General features: G+C 33.7%; 1 protein-coding gene and 1 long non-coding RNA gene across 2 annotated transcripts; one reads left to right on the top strand and one right to left on the bottom strand.

Annotated features, from left to right (window-relative positions):
• Positions 1-4,446: 4,446 nt before the first annotated feature.
• Positions 4,447-12,362, top strand: LOC117104201 (hairy/enhancer-of-split related with YRPW motif protein 1-like). The gene is made up of 5 exons (XM_033244912.1): positions 4,447-4,674; positions 7,123-7,135; positions 8,184-8,267; positions 8,738-8,810; positions 9,290-12,362. Exons 1-5 carry the CDS (start codon positions 4,592-4,594, stop codon positions 9,940-9,942), a joined length of 906 nt encoding a protein of 301 aa, XP_033100803.1. The 5' UTR covers positions 4,447-4,591; the 3' UTR covers positions 9,943-12,362.
• Positions 12,363-15,170: 2,808 nt separating this feature from the next.
• Positions 15,171-25,481, bottom strand: LOC117104205. The gene is made up of 4 exons (XR_004444712.1): positions 25,355-25,481; positions 20,256-20,384; positions 19,696-19,795; positions 15,171-16,017 (listed from the first exon to the last, which is right to left on the bottom strand). It is a non-coding gene; the product is annotated as an uncharacterized LOC117104205 (long non-coding RNA).
• Positions 25,482-25,815: the final 334 nt, after the last annotated feature.

The raw sequence follows: 25,815 nt of genomic DNA, 5'->3' as shown, positions 1-25,815 counted from the left end.
GCAAAAGCAAAAACTAAACAGAAACAAAAAAAAAACAGAACAAAACAAAACAAAACCAAAACCAACAGTAAAACAAAAACAAAACAAAACAAAAATAAATATAATAAAATAAGACAAACAAACAAAAAACAAAAAACAGAACAAAACCAAACAAAACCAAAACCAACAGTAAAACAAAAACAAATATAATAAAATAAGACAAACAAACAAAAAACAAAAAACAAGAAACAAAAAACAACAATATTAAATTTCTTAAAATGTTGCCACACATTTTACTTATTACTGAATTTTCAAGTCTTTTTCATCAACACACATTCAAATATAGGCCTAATTAGAATGTTGCACAACCAACAAGAACTGCTTATTGTATAATATGTTAATGTTACAATCAACAACACACGCAAAATAAAATCACTAACGATATCCATAAAAAAGCCGCACATGATCCAACATCAGTCTTAAAACGTAATATCATTGACTGACACATTTTTTTATCTAAAAATCCCGATCCGATCATGGCGAATGTGTCCAGCTATCTAGATGCGGATTTGAGTATCGTTCATGCAGCTGTTAATTTTTAGATCGGACACAAACAATATATCAATAGTTTCTTAATTGGATAAGGAGAAAAAATATTAATATACTGTACTAGTATTTACAATAACAATAATAAACATAATTATTATATTGTTATTATGATTATAACTATTATTATTATTATCACCATCATCATCATCATTATATTATCATGATCATCATCATCATCAGTTCGTTTACTATTATTATTATTATTATTATTATTGCTTTTGTATTTATGTTATTATTGTGTGAGTCACAAGTGTGAAAGAAGACTACAGTATTATTCTCTATAGAAATCTCAAGGTAGCCTATTCCAATCTTTGCAGTAGTTGTCATAGCAACCAATATTACGATCTGTCCATGAAAAAAATGATGACGCGCATCTGCGTTTTCAACAGGTCATCAGCTTAAAGTTCGTGCTGAGCATTGCTGGAAAGGTCCACTAATGAATATACATATAATATATGTATAATATATATTATATTGGATATATATATATATAAATGTATATGTATATATGTATATATGTATATATGTATATATGTATATGTATATATGTATATATATATATATATATATATATTTATAAATTCAAACACATTGAATATTAACGTAAATTCAACGAAGAACTCTGTTCACACTATTTGGTCACGTGCCCCCCTTTTTTACCTCCGTGGCGTTATCATTAATTTGTCACCTAAATAAACACTGAAGCTGGCCGGTGCATAAAATAGTTTATTCTATAAATCACATCTCACTACTGATGGATCTTCTGATGGTGTTGCTTTTGTTTTGCGTTGTCTTTTGTTTAAGGTTATTCGGTCAGGCCCATAATAACCAGCTGAAAGCGAGCAAACATACAAAATCGTGGGAACCCCGCTAGCTAGTTCTTAATAGGCATCTCCCCTGCTCTTTTATGCCTACATTTCTTGAAGGAATACGAATACTTGTTTGTGGATTTATTTTTGGAAGTTGCAAATGCTTGGCCCGAAGTCTTGTCTAGTCCCAAGGCGACAAGTCATTACAGATAGGTAACGAAGGTGGTTCGAACTGTCTGTCTTGCAATGTTTATTCAGATTTCTGTAATATCAAATCACATAATAATATGCAACTGGCATCATACAATCATACAATAGTGTTAAACGTGAAATGACGGTGACTTTACTACAGGCATCAAAGAATAGTTTGATCCGGTTGCCAAACGGAAAGGCCAAGTTATGTCGTTATGTTGTGGAATCAAAGTTCAATAACTGACCCCAATACAGCCTAATTATTATGTATTAAACATATTAATGTAGTAATGATTTGATGACACAAATCAACTAGTCCGATAACATAATACTGTCTAGATTTAGTATACAGTATTAATAGACACATAATCTGTTAACATGTAAGCATACACTGTGAATTATTTAATCAATATTTAGCTTATTAAACATCTTAAGATAGATGCAGGTCTGCATGATGTAAAAGGAACGCATACTTCAGCGGGTGTGCATACGTAGGCCTATGATTCTTTACAAAAGATAGTACAGTATTAGCTAAGACGTATTGGATTGCAATCTCAGCTCGTCACGTGCTACACGCTCGCACCATTTTAACATTATTTCATATTAATTGTTCTGCAACTAAACGCAAACAAACAGCTTTTTGTTTGCAGATCTCACGCCTTGCTGCGTGTCTAATGACATGAGATGATTTTGACGTTGTGTGTTTAAAACGAATCGATAAAGTTCATTGATGTAATTTTTAACCTTTATGAAATTTAGAAGTAATCGATGCCGTTTATTGTTCAAACCCTGATTTGTTTCCGGTTTGACCCACTCGGACCGTTGGAAAATGTGACATGAAATTCGATATAGACTTGAAAAAAACTTAATAAGCAGTAGATTAATTGTAACTGTTTTAAAGTAATTAATTAGGCAATTAATTCAATATAGGTCTATCCAAATTAATAGGCCCAAAATAGAATAATGTGTTATGAGCGAAATTAGGTCTACTACATTAAAATCCGTCTATTTAAGCTTCAAGACTTAACTTAAAACATTTTAAATGGTCTTCATTTGAAAGTTTTCGTTTAAGAGCACGAGACCTTAAATAACAGCACAGTATAATATACAGGTCTATATTTTTTTTTCTTTTGTATGTTTAGGCCCCTACCCTACTTAGATTTCTTCTCATATTTCATCATTACATACAATTTTAATAAGTCTTAGGCCTATGTAGTATTATAAAATATCCGAGGTGAGTATTTGAAAAGATAAAAATCACATATTTATGTGCCTTAAATCATTTTTCTTTAAAAGGAAAATCGTGATGGCTAACTAATATCTCTAATAGTTATCATAGAACTTTGAGATTTTTAACATGTAGTGTCAACATGTTCCGTTTTTATAGGCCTAGGCCTATATATTTTTGCCTTCTTTTTAATACGCATATACATAGGCTTATACATTGTACCGTACACAAAAGGCCAGGCCTACGTATGTCATATATATATATTTTATATATATATATATATTATATATATATATATATTATATATATGCATTATTATTATTGTTATTATTATTATTATTATTATTATTATTATTATTATTATTATTATTATTATTATTATTATTATTATTAATTTTCCTCTGACTGTTTTGGATCTGACGTCGTCAGCTCCATATTTGAAACTATTAAATGTGCAATGTGCATGTGCAAAAAATTAGACAAATCACTTTGTCATAATTGTGTTGTGGCTGTGGTTTTTATAATATATCTTAGTCATGTGTGTTTTCTTTTATATGATTTTAATTCAGTTACTTTGCTACTTACATGAATTTTAGGCATTCACAATTTATTTTAAGTATAATTTTACGACATTATTTAAATTGTTTATATGTAAATATGTTTGGAAATCTCGTTCTTATTCTGTTATCCAATTTAATCTCTTCCTATTTACCTGTATCGTTTTTAATATTTTACGACAGATCTATTCTAAACTTGTTTACGGGCTTTATCACCTAAAGGTGATAATCCAATTCATGCAATTTTGTAACGTATTTTATTGTATTAAGTGTTTTATGTTGTACTGTATGTATGTTATTTTTAAGAATGCACCGCAAGAGCGTGTGTCGTTTTTAAAGCGTCGTTTCAAATAACATAATTCCTATCAGTGTAGGAACGTCAAAGAGAATACAACAGCTGATCGATAGCACCATCGTTCAACCCTGTATGTAAAGCTACAAATTTAAGGAAGACTTAAGGAAGACTTAATAATGGGGATACCTAAATCAAGTAAACGACTTCGTTCACACGGTTTGTTCCTCACCACTGGCGCTGAAGCGTGAAGATCAACTTCAGGCCTTGTTTATCAACGGCTGAACGGCAAACTTTCCCACGAACGATCGCGTGTTTGCCGTGCGTTCATTAGCCTTAGAAGTGGTTGTATCGACGGGTCCATAAATGGAATATTCCATTCTTAACTATAGGCGAGAAATTATTATTTGAGTTTTATAAACATATATTATTTTTGGTAAATGCTAATGTGTTAGCATACAATGAATCAAATTAACTTTTTGATACTCATAACAAAACAATTTAATATAAAATTCATTCAAGTAAGAAATTTTAATGCAACAATCATTAAGAAAGTTCCATAAATCTGAAATCGAGGCGTCCAAAAACTATACAGACACGCGACCAATGGCCAAACACAAGGACGTCTCACCACCCCATTAATGATCACTTGCTTGTCGATTGACCAATGACACGAGCCGACGAAGTGAACTATCGTTTGTCACACACGTCAATCATCCGCCTGTGTTTGTCTGTCTGACTTTCTTTCACTCTAAAAACTTTAAATAACCGACATACGGTAAGTCGGATTTATTCGATCGTCTTAATCAATGCAGACAACATCTCTGATTGCTGGATAATAATCAACAAGTGTCCTAGGTTTTGAATCAAAGTTCTTTTTTTTCTCTAGTTTTAGTTTCTTGGACTGCTTGCTTTTCAATTCTCTATGGTTAATCATAATATCGCAATGAAGAGAGGATTAAGTGAATCGTCAGATAACGACGATGTGTTCGAAGAATCGATGAAGGGGTAAGCCATCTTTTAATTGTTTTGCATACATGAGGAAGAGGGGGTAATTAAGAAGTGTCAATGTAAAAGTGTTGAATTCATTGCCACGTGCCATGTGACTGAGCAGTAATGATTCTACAAAGTACGTGAATGGGGGCGCACGTTCCCCTTCCCCCAAAAATTCTCACACCCACTGGAAATTTTGTAAGGAAAAAAGTACTCTCTAGTTAGGTAGGAATCACCTTATTAGCTACCTAGCTCTCTCTTCACTTATCATCGAGCCTTTCAACTTAATCTTCGCGCCCTTCAACTTAACCTTCGCGCCCCATCATCCCATGATCTACCAATTGAATACTTCTCAACTAGAAAGATATCCCAAGTCAAGTTCCGACGACCGTCCAGGGACTCTGTTTTGTTATTTTTCATTGTATGATCTGGTGTGGTGACGGGATGCATTTCAATAATAAAAAGCCTGGCCTATAGCTAATGTTTATATTAGCGAACCTATCAATATTGAAATAATTAAATAATTAATATTTCAAAGACAATTTATTATAATACTTAGACCTATTTGATGCTTAGACCTATTATGAACGGCAGCCACATGGCTAACACTGTATAATAAGATACCATGTTCTATAATATAGTGCAATAGGCCGGTTATTCATAAATTCAGTCCATGCAGGCCTAATAGTAGGCCTATACCACCTGCCTGGTTCACATGAGCTGTTGATTCAAGGAGTTAAGCTGATAACTTAATTAATAACTATCTGTGTTTAACCCGGATGTGGATTTAGAACGTCTGTGACTTTTTACTTTGAATACATTAAAATGCATCCTGTCACCACACCAGATCATACAATTATCAATAACAAAAACAGAATCCCTGGACGGTCGTCGGAATTTACGCAATTGAGATTTCACAAAAAAAAACCCCCACTTTTTCCTCAATCCATAAGACCTAAAATCGTTTAGCATGATGAGTCTATGGTGGTGTAGAAACATTAGCAATGACATCAATCTCATCACTCACCGTAGAGGGCTGAACAATCACATTGTCTCTTTAGGTACTTTAAGCGCTTTTAAGAAACAAACGATAGCAGATGTCACGGCTATGTAAAATCGATCAACTTTTCTTTCTAGTCTTTTTTTTTATTGTCAAAAAGGTTGATGACCTATTTGAGATTCAATAGATTAAGTGATGATTTTCAGATACGTTGTTGGATTTCCAGACATTAAACTATAATGACTTCGCTCCATAATGGTGAATATTCAAAGTGATCAGATTCACTCGAATTATTAGGCCTGAATGTAGGGGCCTATATTCATAACGGATCATAACCACACATAATAAAACGATACCGACTTTCACAAGCATTAGTATCTCATAAAAGCATAATTAGCTGAGTTACTTGAAATTAACTTTCATAACTTTTTAAAGTTTTAATGATATACGGTATTGATATTATTTTACTATTAATATAGTCAGCCTACACTTTGAAAGGGAATTAATTAATTTTTGACCGTACTCAATATGGTTGTTAGCCTTCCTTTGGATTGGATTGGATTTATTCGGTGTAAACATCAAGGAGAGCCCACGGAAGTCTAAAAGAAGACTTATTTCCAGTGGGGTCCTTCTGGTGGTGATTGGGCAGTACACCGGGAGACTATCCCCTACTCTTTTCCGAAGAGTGTACTGCGTTCTTTAACGTGCACATGGGCCATAATGCACACGGGACCAACGGCTTAGTCTCATCCGAAAGACGGTCCGCTATTGTAACTTGTATTTTAGCCCTAGCTGAAACACAAGGAAGGGCCGCGATGGGAATTCTTAGTTTGAATAGTATCAATTAATAAGTTTAAAGAGTTTCATAGTAAAAAATAATTGTTTCGAAATGGTTTCCTTCAGAAGTTGGTAGGTTATTTGATCGCTTTATTGGCCATTACAAGTTTTATCGGCATTTTTAGGATTACCAAATTAAAGGATAGGCCTAATAATCGGTAGACATATTATCTGAAAATAATTTTCGACTATTTGATAAGAAATGAAATGCTATGTTACTTTAGTGTTACAATTTCCTGAAGAAAGAAATACTGTAAATCGATCGTCATTATAATACGGTATTCTTTCACAAAAAATACCTGATAGCTTCTGTAAATTGTAAAACATAATTTGCAACATAAATTCTTAAAGTAGTTCATTAATGCCCTCCAGTTCTATATATATATATATATATATATATATGTATATATATATATATGGTATATATATATATATATATATAGTCATAATAAATAAATTATTTATATATTTGTTTATATATATACATACAATTACATATAATATATCTTAGAGACATAGCTGAGTAAGGCACTTTTATTATATACATCATAGGCCTATATCGAAGGTATTCGACTGTGCCAGTGCAAAGTTCATTTATTAAATATCTGGGTACAATATTCTTACAGAAGAGTTAGGCGGGTAATTTTCCATGATTATATCTTGATACATCGTTTCATATAATTACTTCAGATGATACAGCCAAGCGGTCTAATTTTTGTTAAAGTTAAATATAAGGACTATAAGACTATGATTACAAAAGAATTATAAATGATAGTTGTAAATTAAATGCATTAGCTACACTATTGTTAAATTTTCTCATGGGTATAACAATGATAGCAGATGACAATGTTAATATTATAAACCACAGAAACCTTCCTTCGTATGAGAAATTGAAACGATTATAATAGTATTATTGTGTTTTCGCGAACACAATAGGGTAAAAGAACAAGAAATGGTCGTGAGAACGTGTGTAATTGCCCTTCTTCAACCCAATAATCCATGCTTGGGATACTAATAGTTAATAGCAGTTAATATGTATATTGTAATATTAATCCCGATTGAAAGGCTTGGTCGGTAGTATTATAATAAACTTCGACATTGTTGTCAACGGTATTATAATATCGATCCAACAAATATTTATTCTTCTAAAGAACATGAATTGACTTACAATGTATCCGGTAGCCAAAGGAGATATTTTTATGATAAAGGGTGCCGATCTCGTTACAAAATTTGATGCAAAATTGTTTTGATATCGTAAAATTTAAGAGCTTAATCGATATGGCGATTATTGTTTTCCAACTGTCGGATAAACTGGAAAATGGAATATGTATAGGACGGTTTTCTGAGCGAAACATGATAGTAATGTCGAACAGGGCTACGTCATCTCGTGGGAATCAGTTTGACGTATCGAAGCGAGGATTATTACTATTTAGTAGTGAACAAACAGTTGGCCAAGCGATACACTAAACACTACAATGCTAACAGTTGCAACAAAGAACTAGCAACGGCGCCTTTTCAGGCGCTGGAAACAAAGACCCAGGAATCACGCATTGTATTTAGAGCCATTTTAAGGATTTTTTTTCCATAAACAAAATTGACACACATTATTACCTTATTAGCTAAATATACTTATGCTGTAGGAATTAAGATGTACAATACAATAATACTCTTTTTTGTTACTATGTAGATAATTGAAAAACGAAGGAGGGACCGAATAAACACGAGTCTATCCGAACTTCGTCGCCTGGTTCCGTCAGCATTTGAGAAGCAAGTAAGTTGGATTTCTTTCAAGGTTATACCACCCTGTACGCATATGATCAAATTATTCTATAAACTTTAAGTCACTATAGGCTAGAGTTGTAAGGACTTTTCTATTACATTGGTGGCTCCCATTTGTTAATGTAGGCCTCTTATTATCCTGGTAGTAGTCGTTTAGTCTGTAATATAAAGATAGGCAGTACTTTGAAGACTAACAATATATAATTTATTGTGCTTCCCATTTATTGAACTCGAGCTTTCATTCACAAAGTGAACTTCAAGTGACTGTCTATTAAAGTGAACGAAAGCCCGTCAATAAATTATATTATTTTTATAGTCTTAAAGGTGTTTTTTTTTTTTTTTTTTTTTTTTTTTTTTTAGTTTTTGTCTTTTTATTAATTATACCGATAATCTTGAGTTAGACAAAAACTTAAAATTATTATGAATAAAAAATACTAATATATATATATGATTCTTAACCAGGGTTCGGCAAAGTTGGAAAAAGCAGAAATTCTTCAGATGACCGTGGATCATTTGAAATTTCTTCATGCTAAAGGTAAGAAAATAATAAGAACAAACATTGTGTTGGTGGTCCATTAAAAAACGAAGGCAATAAAATCTTCTAAAGACGGTTATATTGCAGGTCACTACATAAATGCAAAACATAAATGTAAATCAAAAATTCATAAAGAAAAATACCGCAACGTGAACACTACATAAAGTATTTTATAGTTAAAAAACAAAATAAAAGTATGTACGGTAATGAATGTAAATTGCTTTCTTTGAGAAATGCAAATGACAGGTTTCATATGCACATTTTTTAAAAAGATGCCCAATACAAAACATCAAATGAGTAACGCATGTAGAAAAGACGGCAAACTAAATTTTCAGGACTGGTGGCATACGCTTTAGTTTGAATATAATCCAAGTTCATTTTGTTTTGTGTTCATTTTGATGTTGTGTTTTGTGTTGTACTAATGTTCGGGGTTATTCTTTTCTTATGCTCTATAATGTGGTATATATTTCATATTCCAGGTCTAGACAGTTCGTTTCACCCGTATGGTGACAACCCTTACGGAGCCGATTACAGAAGTATTGGGTTTAGAGAGTGTGCTTCAGAGGTGGCACGTTACCTTGTGACGGTAGAATGTATGGACATACAAGATCCACTACGCCTTCGTTTGATGAGCCACCTCCAGTGCTATACCGCTCAAAGGGAGCTACAAACGCGCCAACATTGGAATACCGTGTCTAACCACCCTCACAACCATCTCACCCACTCGCAATATCAAGTTACACATCATCAGTCAACGACAGTCATTCCGCAGCACGGTGATCACCATATACCTGTCCACACCCCAGCATCAGAGTCAAACCGACAAATGGTTCCGATGATCACGAGCTCTACCGCCGATTCGGGACACCAAACTTGCCATACCAGACTGGCCATGCCACCATCTACGACTGCCCTGCCCGTCACCTCAAATTCCGGGTCCACACACTTTGCAGCAACCAGCGTACCAGGTTCGATTCCATCAGTACACACCCAGTACCCGATTCCATACAACTCACTGCCAATGCTCTCGCCTACAGGCTTCAGTCCAACCAGCAACCCATCCCACGTCGCAACGCATGCGCCGGTCGTCGCTAAGCCGTACAGGCCCTGGGGGACGGAGATGGCTTATTAAATGGTTTACAATAAGACGGCAACGTTCCTCTACAAGGACATGAACAATGAAATAAAATCAGTTTTAATTAGTAGGTCACGGGATTAGCAACGGTACCAGATGATAATATACGCCTGACCTTGCTTCGAATACAAATTCGCTTTTAGTGAAAAGTTCCATCAAGTGGTAGAATATAACGGAACATTACAATAATTGGCGCGTGTTTTGTTTTGATCGTATACAGAAAAAAAATCATGGACACAGCTGTTGAATAGTTCTCAAAATCTGACTGACGTCATAATTATTTTGTTACAGACAAACGGCTCATGGGATTTACCACAACTTAAACATTGGTGATGACGTACCTAATGAAATATGTCAGATATTATTTATTTAGGGTACGGTATGCTTTTGTCATTAGGAATGAGATAGGAGTCATACTGGTGATAATAATAGCGGTTTGGTCACACAAAATTAGGTTAATGAGGAAAGTGTGCATATCATGTATAAAATATGATGCGTTTGTAAATTTTAATAGAAAGTGCATGGTCCGTCAAAAATACGAATGTAAAATAATGTTGATTATGATTTCTACAGTGATGATATTTTAATTAGGTAGGCCTATGCGTAAAAATTGGCCCCTTGAAAATTGCTCTAGAAAAAATGACCATGTTAAAGTGGCTCCAGTTGGCATTGTCTATAGTTATGTAAAATGCCCATTATTGCTGTAAGAATGCCCGTCCCCCACCCCCATTGCTGTGATTTTTGTAATAATATAATTAGTTATTATGTGCCTTATACATTTAAATTAAAAATTCTGCAATTATTTCCTTACCATCATTGTCATGTTTATGATCAAAATGCTGATAATCTAGATCCCTGCTGTAAGTAAATGTGTCAAATAATGATTTGACCTATGCCAAGTGGGGCCATTTAGTTCCAGTCCCCTTTTTAGAGCCATTTTCGGAGCCATTTGTTGCTACATCACAGTGGAGAGGGAAAGTCTTGAAAGAGTACGCTAGTTTGCTTAAGTTTAATATCTGATCGAGGCCATATACTACTCGACAGAGCAGGGCAGGTTAAAGGGACCAAACAAAGTAGAAGTAATGTAGTAAGGTTTAGGGCTGATCCGTAACGGGACCAAAGCTGATAGGCCATAGAATGTACTCGACAAACAGAGAAGTTTAAGGGGACCAAACGCAGTGGAAGTTTAGGGCTGATTAAGGGGACCAAAACTATCGCTTATTAATGTTAATTATACACCGCGTTTCAGTATATGCATTAGTTGTACTAAGTACCATTGATGTATATTGAAATGGAACAAAGATATCACTTTAATTAACCGATTATTAGCGTAAATGGGGATGGGGAGTGGGTAGTGATGATTAGTACTTATAATAGAGACTATTTTGATGAGCTACCGGGACAGTCTAAATTAAAATGATTACCTCCATTATGATAAAGGAACAATAATAAGTGCATATGGTATTTTGGTTATGGGTGGGTTGGGTTCGGGGTGGGGGATCATTTACCGTATTTGCTACGTTGTGTGCTATTGGATTCCACTGCGATGGAATCGGTTTTGGGAAAATTATCGGTGCAATAATAATTAGGCATTCCATACGAAAAAAAAATTTAAGCATCGCAATGGTATCAAGGATATTGCTAAATAAAAAAGTATCTGTTTTATAATGGTATAATTTTACCGTTCAATAAAACATGTTCTTTACTGTGAATGTTCACATGTTAATAAGACTAACATGTTTGTCTGCTGCGTCGCCGCATTAGGAGTTTGCAGTTATATAGAGGAAAAATGGTACAGTGGTGTAACTGTATAAGTGATATAATTAAAAGCATTAACGATAAACTATCAATCATCTACTGTATAGTAGACAGATTTCGCAAGATTACGAAAACGATAACGAATACGTTATTATCGTTATCGTCATTCGTGTCTAAAACATTCTTGACAGTATGCTGTATGTAGTGAGCCGAATGTGATCCAAGATTCATGCAAGGCATGAATCGCCTACAGATATATGCTACTGTAGGGAAGGTGTCTAAGAAATTGATGACGTAACCGTATTCGTCATCGTTTTCTTAAGCTTGCGAAAAATCCCTATTATCATCAGTGGTGATATAATTTTATCGATTTTCTTATTGTTATGAACACAAGCCACAGAAATAATTATGAGCTTCCTAACCAACAGTTTTTGCCTTTTCTACTTTTGTAAACGTCATTTTGTACAGAATTTAAATTATTTTCTAAAAAAGAAAAAGTTATAAATGAACGAATAATAAACAACGAATAGATGTGTTATTTTGTATTTCAATGTACTATGCATTGTATTTAAAAAACAGTTTTACACGATTTGTTTGGTTTTTTTTCTAAAAATGTGATCTTGATGTAAACAATATTTTTGAATAAGATGAATAAAATTATGAACGTAAAGATGAAGATTGTTTATTCGTATTTGACATAGAAAAACAACGGGACGAGGAAGGAGACGATAATGATGTTAATAATAATAATAATAATAATAATCATAATAATAATAATAATAATAATAATAATAATGATAATAATGATAATAATAATAATGATAATAATAATAATAATAATAATAATAATAATAATAATAATAATAATAAAAAGAATAATGATAATGCTGATGATGATGATGATGGTGATGATGATAATGATGATGATGATGATTGTTTATTCGTTTTTGACAGAGAAAAACAACGGGACGAGGAAGGCAACATTAATGATGTTAATAATAATAATAATAATAATAATAATAATAATAATAATAATAATAATAATAGTAATAATAATAGTAATATTAATAATACGGTAACAATAATAATAATGATAATAATAATAATAATAATAATAATAATAATAATAATAATAATAATAATAATAAAAAAGAATGATGATGATGATGATGATGATGTTACTAATAACATAATTTAGCAATTTAGCGCAGCGACAAGGAATTTGGCTGGTGAGAGAGAGAAAATTCAGTTGTATTGTGAAACGGAAGCTGCCTGGGGGTTGAGTAGTTCCATTGTCATACATACGTGCAGATAGTTTTTCATCATCATCAACCTCCGCATCATTATCATCAGCATCCTCATCACCATCATGATCATCAATATCCTCATAACCACCATAATCATCATCATCATCATCATCATCATCATCAGTACCATCATAATCATCGACATCATCAATATCCTCATAACCACCATAATCATCATCATCATCAGTACCATCATAATCATCGACATCATCAATATCCTCATAACCACCATAATCATCATCATCATCATCATCGCCATCATCATCATCACAATCATCACCATCACCATCATATTCATCAGTACCATCATAATCATCATAATCATCGACATCATCGATATCCTCATAACCACCATAATCATCATCATCATCATCATCATCATCATCATCATCATCATCATAATCATCATCATCATCACCATCATCATCATCATCATCATCAATATCCTCATAACCACCATAATCATCATCATTATCGTCATCATCAGTACCATCATAGTCATCGACATCATCAATATCCTCAAAACCACCATAATCATCATCATCATCGCCATCATCATCATCAGCATCACAATTATCACCATCACCATCATATTCATCAGTGTCATCAGACCATCATAATCATCGACATCATCAATATCCTCAAAACCACTATAATCATCATCATCATCACCACAATCATCATCATCATCATCACTATCATCACCATAAAATTCATCAACATCATCATCATCATGGTCATCATCATAGTCATCATCATCATCATCACCATCATCACCGCCATCATCGCCATCATCGCCATCGTCGTCATCATCATCATAATTATCAAATTCATAACCACTACTAGTATCCTCACCATCATCATCCTTATCATCATAAGGGAATTGAGTTTTGGCGTTTTACATAAACAATACTGTGTTTGGAACTGAAGGACTATGAAGAAGACTTTACAAATAATAGCAAATGTGGGTACAATATTGAACATTTTGCATCGTTAATTCAATAGTTAAATGAGAATTCTGTCATCATATATGCTTATTTTATTGACTGGTTTGTTAGGCATTGAAGGCATTGGCAATTTCCCCCGAGAGAGGCACGCACTGACATGGCTGCTTTCTGTTCAAAAACATACATTCCAAGTGACTCGCTAAATGCTGAAACCATTAAAGACCTGAATCTGGCTAAAGAAACGTTGGTATACACTTTACAGCTTGGGGCTTCTTAACTTCCGTTCGTATTTTAAATTGTAGATTTATACGTTTTTTTGGTTTTTCTTTAAATTGACATTCTATGAAATGTATTATTACGAATCTGGGTCTTGTTATCTGGTGCACAACTTGTAATGATGAATAATCGAAATTTGTTAAACCCAGACAAAAATATTTCCATATTACTTATAAAGGACAACGAATGTGATAAAGATAAGCCCAAGACACCATCTTTATCAATAAAGAGATATTAAGTTTGTGGAGTTCTGCTAAAAATAGTGAAGAAAAGCGCCCTTAAATCGCCTTTTTACCCTAAGTTCTTTAGGGTCTCTTAATTGTCAATGTTAGAGAAAAGCACCCTTTAAAATCCAAGTTTTTCAGAACTCCACAATCATAGGGCACATTTTACCATCCTTGTATAGAAATTAAAGAGCCCCTGAAAAACGTAGAAATAGAATGGCTATTGGGGGCGCTTTCCATCACCACAGGGAACCCATTTAAACAGAAAATTTAGAGACCCTGGAAATGTTGTTTTTCTATTAGAGGGCACTATTCAGCACTACTTTAATAACAATTGAGGGAAAATAGAAAACGAGGGTTGCTTATTTGGTCTGAATCTCGATTTCCATACAATTGTTACACAACCGCTACAGAGTTTTCTTTGTAATCCTTGCACTGCGCAATCGGGAACGCGCCTGATTCAACTGACCAATCAGCGTTGCCAAATGAGCTGGCGATAGCGTGTAGCGATTTTTATCGAAACTGAGCTTTACCTGCTTATCAAGACTTCAGACACGACCAGCCAACACCACATTACTCTTATTTTTTTTATTATAAAAACTGTAATATGAATTTATATAAATGTACATAACCTATATGAAAAATTAATTACAGGAAATTGTCTCTCTTGGTTTAATATTCTACAATGATGCAAGCTGACTTGATGCGGTAATAACTTTTCATTAAAAATAATTTGTTAAATTCCTTCGATATTCCGATAAAAATACAATCGCTCTTTGTTTTTTTTTTAAATTATTATTATTGTGATAACGCTGTTACAATTTAGCAAAATGTTGAACTAAACTCCGGTATCTTCTCTTAATTGTCTTGCAAACTATTAGACATAATCAATTACACAGCCTATATTAGAAAAATTAATTATAGTTGTTCTGGTTCATCCTCCTCCTCTTATTGTAATTCGATCATATCTTCTCTGTACAATGTGATCAATATTTTTTTTACTGTAATAACGCTGTCTCAATATTTAGAAAAATGTTGAACTAAACTCCAGTATATCTTCTCTTAATTGTCTTGCAAACTATTAGACGTAATCAATTACACAGCCTATATTAGAAAAATTAATTACAGTAGTTCTGGTTCATCTTCCTCATCTTATTGTAATTCGATCATATCTTCTCTGTACAATATGATCAATATTTTCTTTTACTGTGATAATGCTATCTCAATATTCAGAAAAATGTTGAACTAAACTCCAGTATATCTTCTCTTAATTGTCTTGCAAACTATTAGACATAATCAATTACACAGCCTATATTAGAAAAAATAATTACAGTAGTTCTGGTTCATCTTCCTCATCTTATTGTAATTCGATCATATCTTCTCTGTACAATATGATCAATATTTCAGAATGATGCAAGTTGTCTTGATCCAGTAACTTGTTATTAAAGATACAATGATTTCTTTAATCATGATTACTTTTTCGAACTCTTCAAGATGTTCCAAATACATGTCAGTGTAATTTTCTTGTCTTGCAACATGGCCATGCTCTGTTGCAGCAATCTGCCAAAAAAACAAAATTTAATAATGAATGAGAAACAGCATGAAAGAGAAATAATTAACAACATCAGACTAATAAATTATTAATTCATAAGGTAACTTCAGAATATTTCACTTGATATTTACAGTGCCATTGATTCTTTGATATAATATATATCTTGCAGTAGAGATTTGTCTGTCATCGGCAAACAAATTACAGATTACTACCATGGAGGAATTAGTTTAGAAATGGTTTTGAATTTAAAGAAGAATAAAATGCTACTAGGATGATACATAAGGAAAGAATACAAAACCAAAACATGAAAATAAGAAAGCAAATTCAATAGCGGCCGAATAAATAAATTGAAGAGACCAAAACACATTCTAAGATGGGGAGGATACTACAAGAAATGATACAGAAGCACAAAGTAAACAATGCTAAACCAAATATTGGAAAATACAGACCAAATATACAAATTATTATGAACAAAAGAAGGAAAATAACAAAATAAGAACAGGAAAGAGGAAGAGAATGAGGAACAGCAGATAAAACGAGACAAAGACAATAAAGTTGATGTAATTTCAGATAGATAATATAGCTAGACCAGAGGATGTATCTATTTTATAGTTAATATTTTATACCTTGTTAAACCTAAGTTTAAAAAAATCCACGGAAATCAACTGGGTTTTTGTTCTTCCCTACACGCAGAATGTATCAGTAAATTCTCCCTCCCATCCTGTTACCTATTTGCATCCTAACACTAATGTGTTTCAAAATTCATACCAAGGGCCTAAACCGCGGTTTTAATTATACAACAATGGCTGGTCGTGGAATTTTTGTTTTTTACACGTTTTGGTACGAATGCACTATTAAAATTGAATTTTAGGTTTAACACCATGTTTGAAAACATACAAAATACAGCTAACCTGACACGCGAGCGTACACTCTTTAAATTTAATATCTATTTAGTACCGTAATTTTATCATTTTAAAATTGGGGTACATATTTTTAAATTCAATAATTTTTATGCTTAATTTAATAATTTGCATGTTAGTGCAAAATGAGCAAGTTAATTTTCAAAAGTACTTTATATGATTTTTATCGCTTTTCAGGGGACAATACGTATTTATGCCAAACAACGATGATTTCTTTTGATGCAGGTTTTAAGTCATCTGCCAGTACCGAAATGTTATAAAGTGATGTTTAAAGGATAACCAGATGCAAAGGTGTAGATTCTTTAAAGATAAAGTTACACCGCTTTACAAGTCAATAATAAGACCAATCTTAGAATATGGATCGGTTGTTTGTTTGGAAACCAAAAGCCAAATAAGATATAAATCTTTTAGAAAAGGTCAGAGAAAGTGCTTAAGTCTCTGTTATTAGGCGAAACTATTACTTACAGAAAGAAGGAATATGATTGACATGATTGAAACATACAAATATATCACCAGATATAAACTATGAGGCGCCAAATGTACTTTCATTATTTAACAAAATTATATACGGTACATATAAATCATTATTTTTATGAATATTAGTTTGCACGAAATACAGAAGTGGGAATTTCAGTGGCAGATTCAAGGGGCCCAGCCTATTTTTTTTTCCTAAATTTAAAAGTGGAGAAAAAAAATTATATTCAAATTTGTAAGTGAGTGCCATTTCCGGCCAAAGAGGTGCCATAATCATAAATTTCCTTACCTCAGCCCCAAAAATGAAAGTCCCAACCTGGGCCTAGCTCTACTTCAAATTCCTGGATCTGAAAATGTAGTGTAGAAATAAACGTTAAATGCATTCCTTAAAATAAATTTGATACGACTTAAAAAAGATTATAGGCGCAAGAGCTTCCGGGGCTTCGCCACCTGAACCCTCACCGGAGCCCTAGGCAGCCCCCTGGCCCCCAACAAAGGCCTGGGCCTACAGCCCAAGGCTTTCCAATTTTGCATTTCGTCCCCCCCCCCCACTTTCAACCACGAATCGACGCCCTTGAGCAAAAGTACGCTGGTTTTGGGATGGCATGCCTCAAATATATCTAATATCAAATATACTGCAATAACTAACTAGAAATTATGAAATTGAAATCATTACAAGTAACACTATTTATACTGGTACTGACACTGGTATGGGAATTTATAATGCGCCTCTTCCTTGAGGTTATAAAGCACAGTTTTTTCCGTGCTCATTGGATCCACACGCTTTAAGTGTTGCTGCTGGATCACCGAAGGAGCAGGTATTTAAAGACTTCAATTAAATCTGCTCTTCTTCGTCTTCTAGGGTCATTAGGTTTAATTTTCTTGCCATTTTTCGATACTCTCTCAGGAAAACTAGAGCAAGGCAAAGTTTTAGGACATTTTTCTTACATTCGTGGTAAATTGTGGTTTTAAATATCTTAAAATGTATTATTTGGCATTTGCCTTGTTATAGCGGGAAAAAAAATCACTACAGACTCGAAAATTAATTTGTGTGTAATCAGTACACTTTCTGTCCTTTCCGTCTTAAAAGCAAAAACAACTAATTTTCCTTATGCATGGGAAAAGTACAATAAAATAAGAAACCCGTTAAGAAGTAAATGTAAGATTTCTTACTTTGAATACTTAAGCAGGCGATCTAACAAATCTGAATATTATGGCAGGGCTTTTTGTACTCATGTCAGGAACGGAAAGACAAAGCCTTCACAACTGTTTTTCAAATCAACGGATCTATTATTAATGATCCACAAATTATTGCCAATTCTTTTATGAATTGTTCACCTCCAATTTTTCACAAAATGATCATGAATCGTATCTGTCTGAAGAAAATAATAGTAATTTCAACGATCATTTTGGGGCTTACTTAACTAGAGTGACTACAAATGCAGAGGAGGTTCTGCAACTTATCAACGGGCTCAAGTTTGGTAAGGCGCCTGGGCTGGACGGCATCACATCCTCGATGCTCTCATGTTAGTTTGCTGCGTACATTTTGTGAGCCCTTGTCCAAGTTGTTTAACCTCTCTCTTGCATGTGGAACCCTCCCAACAGACTGGAAAAGCGCAAATATAATACTAGTATATAAGTCGGGTAATTCTAATTGTATTGAAAATTTTAGACCAATTTTGCTGTGTTCGATTTTTTGCAAACTGCTTGAGAAAATCTTTTGCTCTTACTTGACTTGTACTTTCAAATCAACACGGGTTAGTTAAAGAGCGTTCATGTACAACAGTTTTATCCGAAATTACTTACGATTGGAGTACCACCTCTTAATCAACGATGCCCTCCACGTATTGACGCTGTATTCCTTGATTGGAGTAGGCCTAAAGCGTTTGATCAGGTCCCTAATTCAGTTCTGCTCCAAAAACTTAAAAGTTTCGGTATCTGTGGGACTACTTTGAAATATCTTCTTACTTGTTGGGTCGGACACGGAGAGTTGTATTTAGAGGAGCTTCTTCTCCTTCACTTGGGTTCCGCAAGGATCGGTTTTGGGACCCACACTTTATAATTTGTTTGTATTGATCTTAATATTTATTATCTTCCTGTGTTAAAATGTATGCTGATGATACTCTGTTATACCGTACAATTAGAGTTCCTAATGATGTATGCTCTCTTCAAAAGGAAGGCCTAGATTCTGTATTAAACTAGAGTATGAATAATGGGATGAAATTAAATGCTCGAAAATGTAAAATTATGAGAATCACTAGGAGTCAAAGTAAACTTTTGAACACTCCTTACCATATTAGCACAGATACAGATGTATGTTCTCTTCAAACCTTCCAATTTAAGTAACTTGGGGGTCACCTTGTCATCTAAACTTGATGGGGGCCTCATGTGTCTAGTATAAAAAATAAAGCATCGAAGACTCTCGGTTTTATTATCAGAACTTTTGGATGTTGCAATCCTAAACTTTATAAAAGTCTAGTCAGTCCATTACTGCAATATGGTGTGCCGGCTTGGTGTCTTTGTCAGCCATCGATTCAACACATTAAGGATCTAGAAAAAGTTCAACGTAGGGTCACAAGATTATGTTTTCCTAAGCCTTCCATCCAAAATTATTATTCAACCGAAACCCGTCTTCAGCACCTCGGCATGATATGAGCCTTAAAAATAGATACAGGGTTTTAGGAATTTCTTATAACGCCAATGTATTTTATAAGAAAATTGATATTTCAATAGATGGGTACATTAACCAGAACTTGCGTCATGTTAGTCATTTAAAATGTGTACATAGTGTGTCCAGAACAAATGCTGCTCATTTCCATATATTTAATTCATTTCCACGTTTATTCAATTACCTTCCTCCGAATGTTAAAGATTGTCTAATTTTTTTCTCTCTCTTCGTTCATATATTCACTTGATAGTTGATTCAATTCACTTTTTTGACAATCCCGTCTTCCTCCTAAAGTGTCTGTTCTTTGTTATGTCTGTGTCGAAGACGAAATAAATGAAATGAAATTAAATAAAAATGAAATATTAGTCATAGATTGAGTTTCTTTTTACAATCTTGATACCGTTTACGGTGCAAAATTCTAGCGCATGCGTAGAAACTACATAATTGTGGGCACGGCGGCTCAGGGTTTACGAATGTTTGAGGCCGAGGTAAGAAAATATATTATTATATGACACCTCTATTGTGCACTCTCAGACTTGAAATTAATTTGAATATAATTTCTTTTTTTCTCCATTTTTAATTTTTGAAAATAGGGAGGGTGGGCCGACTGGGCTCCCTTGAATTTTCCACTGAAATACTACTAATAAAAAGTTTTTCAATTTATCCTGGTAATCATAATCATGCCATCTTATATATTTTTTGCAAACTAACATTCATAAAAATGATGATTTATTATCTACTGATTAGCCTGTGACGTATTCGAACCATGAAATATAATATTAAGACAATCACTCTAATCTAATAGGAATGAACTTTATTATCTTTCACCATTAAAACAAAAGAAAAACATTAAAATTTAAATATAAGATAATAGGGTTACGGTTCACACTATTATTATTATTATTATTATTATTATTATTATTAAATAATAATAATAATAAAAATATTATTTTTATTAATATTATTATTATTATTTTAATTATTATAAACATCATACAGTACTCGTAATACTATATAATTATTATTATTTTCTATGAAAATAATTCAAAATATGAATATCGATCACTGATAAAAGAATTACGCAGATGGTTTGTGTTGTTTACGGTGAGTGTTGAGCCTAAGACCAGATCTGCTTTGAGTACAGCTGGGACAGTATATGAGTTTCGTCTTCCTTTACATGCATATTTAGTACTCGGGTCTGATACAATGATTTAAAATCAGCAAGTTCGATCCCAATTATTTAAGTCATGACGCTACGAACAACTGATTCGAAGAAGAGACAAATGCGTTCGGTGTCGCTATCGGCACCTAAAACTTTCATTTTACGTGCAAAGTAAAGCCTTTGGTTAGCTTTTTCTATATACTTTATCAACAATGCAAACTAAGTATTTGTACACGCATTAACCTGTTCGATGTCAGTATTATTTATTCTTAAAAATCGGGTTTAACGGGTTATGCTTAATTCTAAAATCATGAATTATTTCTATGCCTATATACATATATATAAAATAAAACACTTTAAATACTTAAAATCAATCTAAGAGGTTTTTCCTTTTCTCCCCTTTTTGAATTTTATTTTTTGTGCAAGTAATATTGCGACTACACTATTGAGCAATAGGCCTATAGACCTACTACTGTCTAATTTACGATTAAACAGGACTATGGAGATAGAAGCATACAAAACATTAGTTAGCATTTTTATTTCACAAACACAAAGGTGATTTACTTAATTTATTATCATGACGTCATGGCGAAATTACGTCAACGTAACATTGTTCGTAAACTTGTGATATCACTACTTAAATAGATAGACCTATCCGTGTCAAAGACTGTATAATTATTGTTTAGTAACGGCTAGGCCTATATAAAATCAGTGGAGTCAAGTTTGCGAGCGGAGCGAACAAACAGACACTGGGGGCTAGGGGGCCGCCTAGGGCCCCGGTCGGAGTCCAGAGGATGAAGGCCAAGGTGGGGGTGCGAGGGAGCTGCTTTGCGCTCAGAGCTTGGGCATCTGTGAACTGTTGCGTTGTCAAAGAACATAGGATGGTCCATGACTGACGAAATATTTCAGACAATTTTAGGACAAAACCAACATAGCTTACACAGACCAACTTTCGGAACTGGTATAGGTCTATGTACTCTATGTAGGTGTAAATAAATACAGAGAATAATTTTAGTGAGAACGTACAAAAACATGATAAGGAATATGACAGGCTTTAACTTTTTCTTACTATCAGATAATCAGCCAGGCACTGGAGAAGCAGCCAAGTTATATCTCTAAGCTTATGGGCTGGGCGACATTTGGTGGTGTTTCTGCAGGTTTTGCTTTTTTTTTTCCTCAGGATTTCACAAAGTATCATTTTTTCTGTATTGTCTTGTTCTGGTTGTGTTCCCTGTTACTTTGCGTATTATTTTGCGCATAGGTTGCAATTTTTTTTTTATGTTGTGTCAGTTGTGTATTTTGCTTTTGTTAATTGTTTTGACAATAATATAGTGGCGCTTGTGATTTCTGTTTAATGGACCTGTATTACATTCTGCCTTGAGTTTTTCCCTGAGCTTGATGATTTGGCGTGCGCTTTACAACCGAAAGGAAAATGCGCAATATAAATTCCCGTACTAGAACAGTCGGTAAATCAAAAGACACCATGCTTGTTTCACGCGCGCGACATCGATCAAATGTGATTCGCAAGACCAACCGCAACATAAACAAACAACTGCAGCGATCATTTACATGAGCCCTGACGGGTTTCTGTATGATGATGCCAGGCAGCATATTTTCAATGTTTAAAACTGTCAGGGCCCCATTGAATGAAACTATTGTATTATGGTTTATATTGTTTTTTTAAACTACAATGTCGGAGCCCTTCGTGCCTGGGGGCCCTAGCGCTCCGCCCTCCGTCAGCGCCCGAGTGTGACACCACTGTATAAAATTCAATTGATTAACTATAATTTTTGAAAATTAGGAAAACATTAATCTATGTATGCAGATAATATTATTCACTAGTATATTTGTACGGTTAAACTGGTGTGATCTGCGATAGAAGGGTGTTGGCGAAAATGAAGGGGAAAATCTACAAAACAGTGGTAAGACCAGTTATGGCGTATGGTTTGGAGACCGTGGCCCTAACCAAAAGACAGGAGGAGGAGATGGAGGTTGCAGAATTAAAGATGCTACGCTTCTCCCTTGGTGTAACAAGAAAGGATAATATCAGAAATGTATTCATTAGACTTAGAGGATCTGCTCATGTAAGACGATTTGGGGACAAGTTGAAAGAGGCGAGGCTGAAAGGTATGGCCATGTATGCAGAAGAGACATGGCGTACATCGGAAGGAGGATGTTGGAAATGGAGCTACCAGGTAGGAGGTATATGGACGTGATACGGAGGACATGAAGGAAATAGGTGTGAATGAGGATGATGCGATGAACAGGACGAAGTGGGATGAACAGGACGAAGCGGAGACGACTTATTTGCTGTGGCGACCCCTGAAGGGAGAAGCCGAAGGAAGAAGAAGTACGGTAATATATTTGTACGTTTTGAAAAATGGTACTATAGCTCCAATTAGATCGAAACTGAAAAGTTATTTAAATATTTAGGCGTTGTATTTTACTCACCTGGCACCTGGACGAAAGCAATAGAAATCAATAGCATAAAGCAAAAAAGCACTTTTTTCTTTAAAGCGCAATTTATTTAAGTTCGGTTGTCTTCATAATAATGTATGGAATACTATTTTTTATGCTAAAGTTTTGCCCATCATATTGGAGTGAAGTTTGGGGAACACCAAACAATTTGCATATTATCGAACGTATTCACTCAAACTTTTGCAAATATATTTCAGGTGTTGGACAGCTCCAAATTATTCTGTTCCAGGCGTACTTGGAAGATTTTAATTATTTGTTTATTAATACATCAATGCCATCAAATTTTGATTACATTTATAACTACTGATCAATCAGAAAGTTTATTTCAATGATATAATTTTTAACTTTGAAAAATCGAAAGATATGAAATATGCTGTTTGCATCATGTCAAACATCCACTATGTCATCTTGGTTGTGGTGATATTTGGTTCTCATAGAGTAACGAAGACAAAAACACACTACTTTCTAAAGTTGCTTTACGTTTATACGACATCGTAAAACCAGAAATTTAATTAAAAAAATATGTATTCATCAAGAACGAATTATTATGTTCAATTCAAAAGTAATATTTCATGTTGAGATTATCTGTTTACGTCTGGGATTATTAGACCTTGAAATTGAAAAAGGGCGGTGGAGCAAAACAAAGAAAGGAGAGCGGTTGTGTAAATTATGTTCGTTAAACCAAATAGGAGACGAATTACATTTGGTTCTTACTTGTCCCTAATTTAACGATTAAGAAAACGTATTATTTCATATTAAATCCACTTTTATCCTAATAAATATAAGTTTATTATACTAATGTCCTCTGAAAATAAAGCTACAATCTCAAAATAAGTTAAATATATATATTTGAACAGAGCACTAACAGATAAAATCCATAACAATCATTCGTAATTGTTGTTGTTATTTCCACTCGCTTTGAAAAATGGGGTTTTAACTATAGAAGCTTGATGAAAAGTGTTGGGGTGGGTGGGGGAGACAATCGATCGACGCCCCATTTGTCCCCTGTCCTCTACCGATCGACGCCCATGGGCGTAACGGGCATTTGAAATAAAATTCAAGTTACAAATATTTGATTATGACTCTTAATAATAATAATAATAATAATAATAATAATAATAATAATAATTCTGGATTTATATAGCGCCTCACGTTGACACAACACGTTGTTCACTTAGCTTAGTAGTTTTCTTGATATACGGTAGTCCAAAACATCACAGAAATTCTCATCAGTATGGAGTTTTCTGCTAGAATACATCCTATCGACCATATCCGCCATTACTTCACGTGGTTCTTTTGGCATTTTTGACAAGGTTTATACAGGTATATGCAGAATATTAAGTGAAAATGGCCACAATAACGCTGAAACAACTATCATCCATGTATTATAAGATATATAAATGTATTAGTCCAACATGCTTTTGTCAATTTTACTTTACACTGAAGCTTACAATTATATAAAAATGCATACTTAAAAAATACATTAAAAGTCTTGTCGAAAAAGCCCCAGCGTCCGACCGAGTGTATTTACACCATGGCCATGCACACCTACATGGAAATTGACTGGTATTATCAAGTAACGGAACTTAAAAATCTCAAAATATTGCAAGTTATACAGGTTTTCCTTTAATACTTAGGCCTACCTTAGTAGTTTTGTTGATACGTACATCACGAATATACCCTGGGCCTATACTAGACAAAATATCGTGTTTTTGTGCTAAAATTCACCTTGTCCACCATTTCCGTAGTCGCGTTAATTCATGTCACGCGGTTCTCTGCAATTTAAGAATTTACGCTGTGCTACATACACAGGTGATAATACGTTCAGGATAGGTGAAAATGGCCACAGGAACACCGAATTTCAATGCCGTTAATGTTCTTAAAATCTTTGTATATTTATACATTCTACCATTCTTATATCTAAATCATATTTTTGATATATTATCAGCATTTCTGTATATTGCATATTTTGCATATATCATCAACAGAGTGCTCAGTGGTAATTAAACCAAAGTAAATTAATACAACAATAGGAATTTCAACAGTAGGTTTGATTAGATATTAGTAGAATGTATATATATATATATATATATATATATATATA

Source organism: Anneissia japonica, unplaced genomic scaffold, assembly GCF_011630105.1.
Source record: "Anneissia japonica isolate Jap-2015-1 unplaced genomic scaffold, ASM1163010v1 scaffold288288_len553704_cov182, whole genome shotgun sequence".
Lineage (NCBI taxonomy): Eukaryota > Metazoa > Echinodermata > Crinoidea > Comatulida > Comatulidae > Anneissia > Anneissia japonica.
The sequence above is the reverse complement of the archived record's forward strand: the minus strand, read 5'-3'. Positions and strand labels throughout refer to the sequence as shown.

Coding starts and splice junctions, on each gene's coding strand:
- LOC117104201 (XM_033244912.1), top strand. CDS start 4,592: ATGGTTAATCATAATATCGCAATGAAGAGAGGATTAAGTGAATCGTCA. Junction 8,268..8,737: donor CGTCAGCATTTGAGAAGCAA/GTAAGTTGGATT, acceptor ATTCTTAACCAG/GGTTCGGCAAAGTTGGAAAA. Junction 8,811..9,289: donor GAAATTTCTTCATGCTAAAG/GTAAGAAAATAA, acceptor TTCATATTCCAG/GTCTAGACAGTTCGTTTCAC.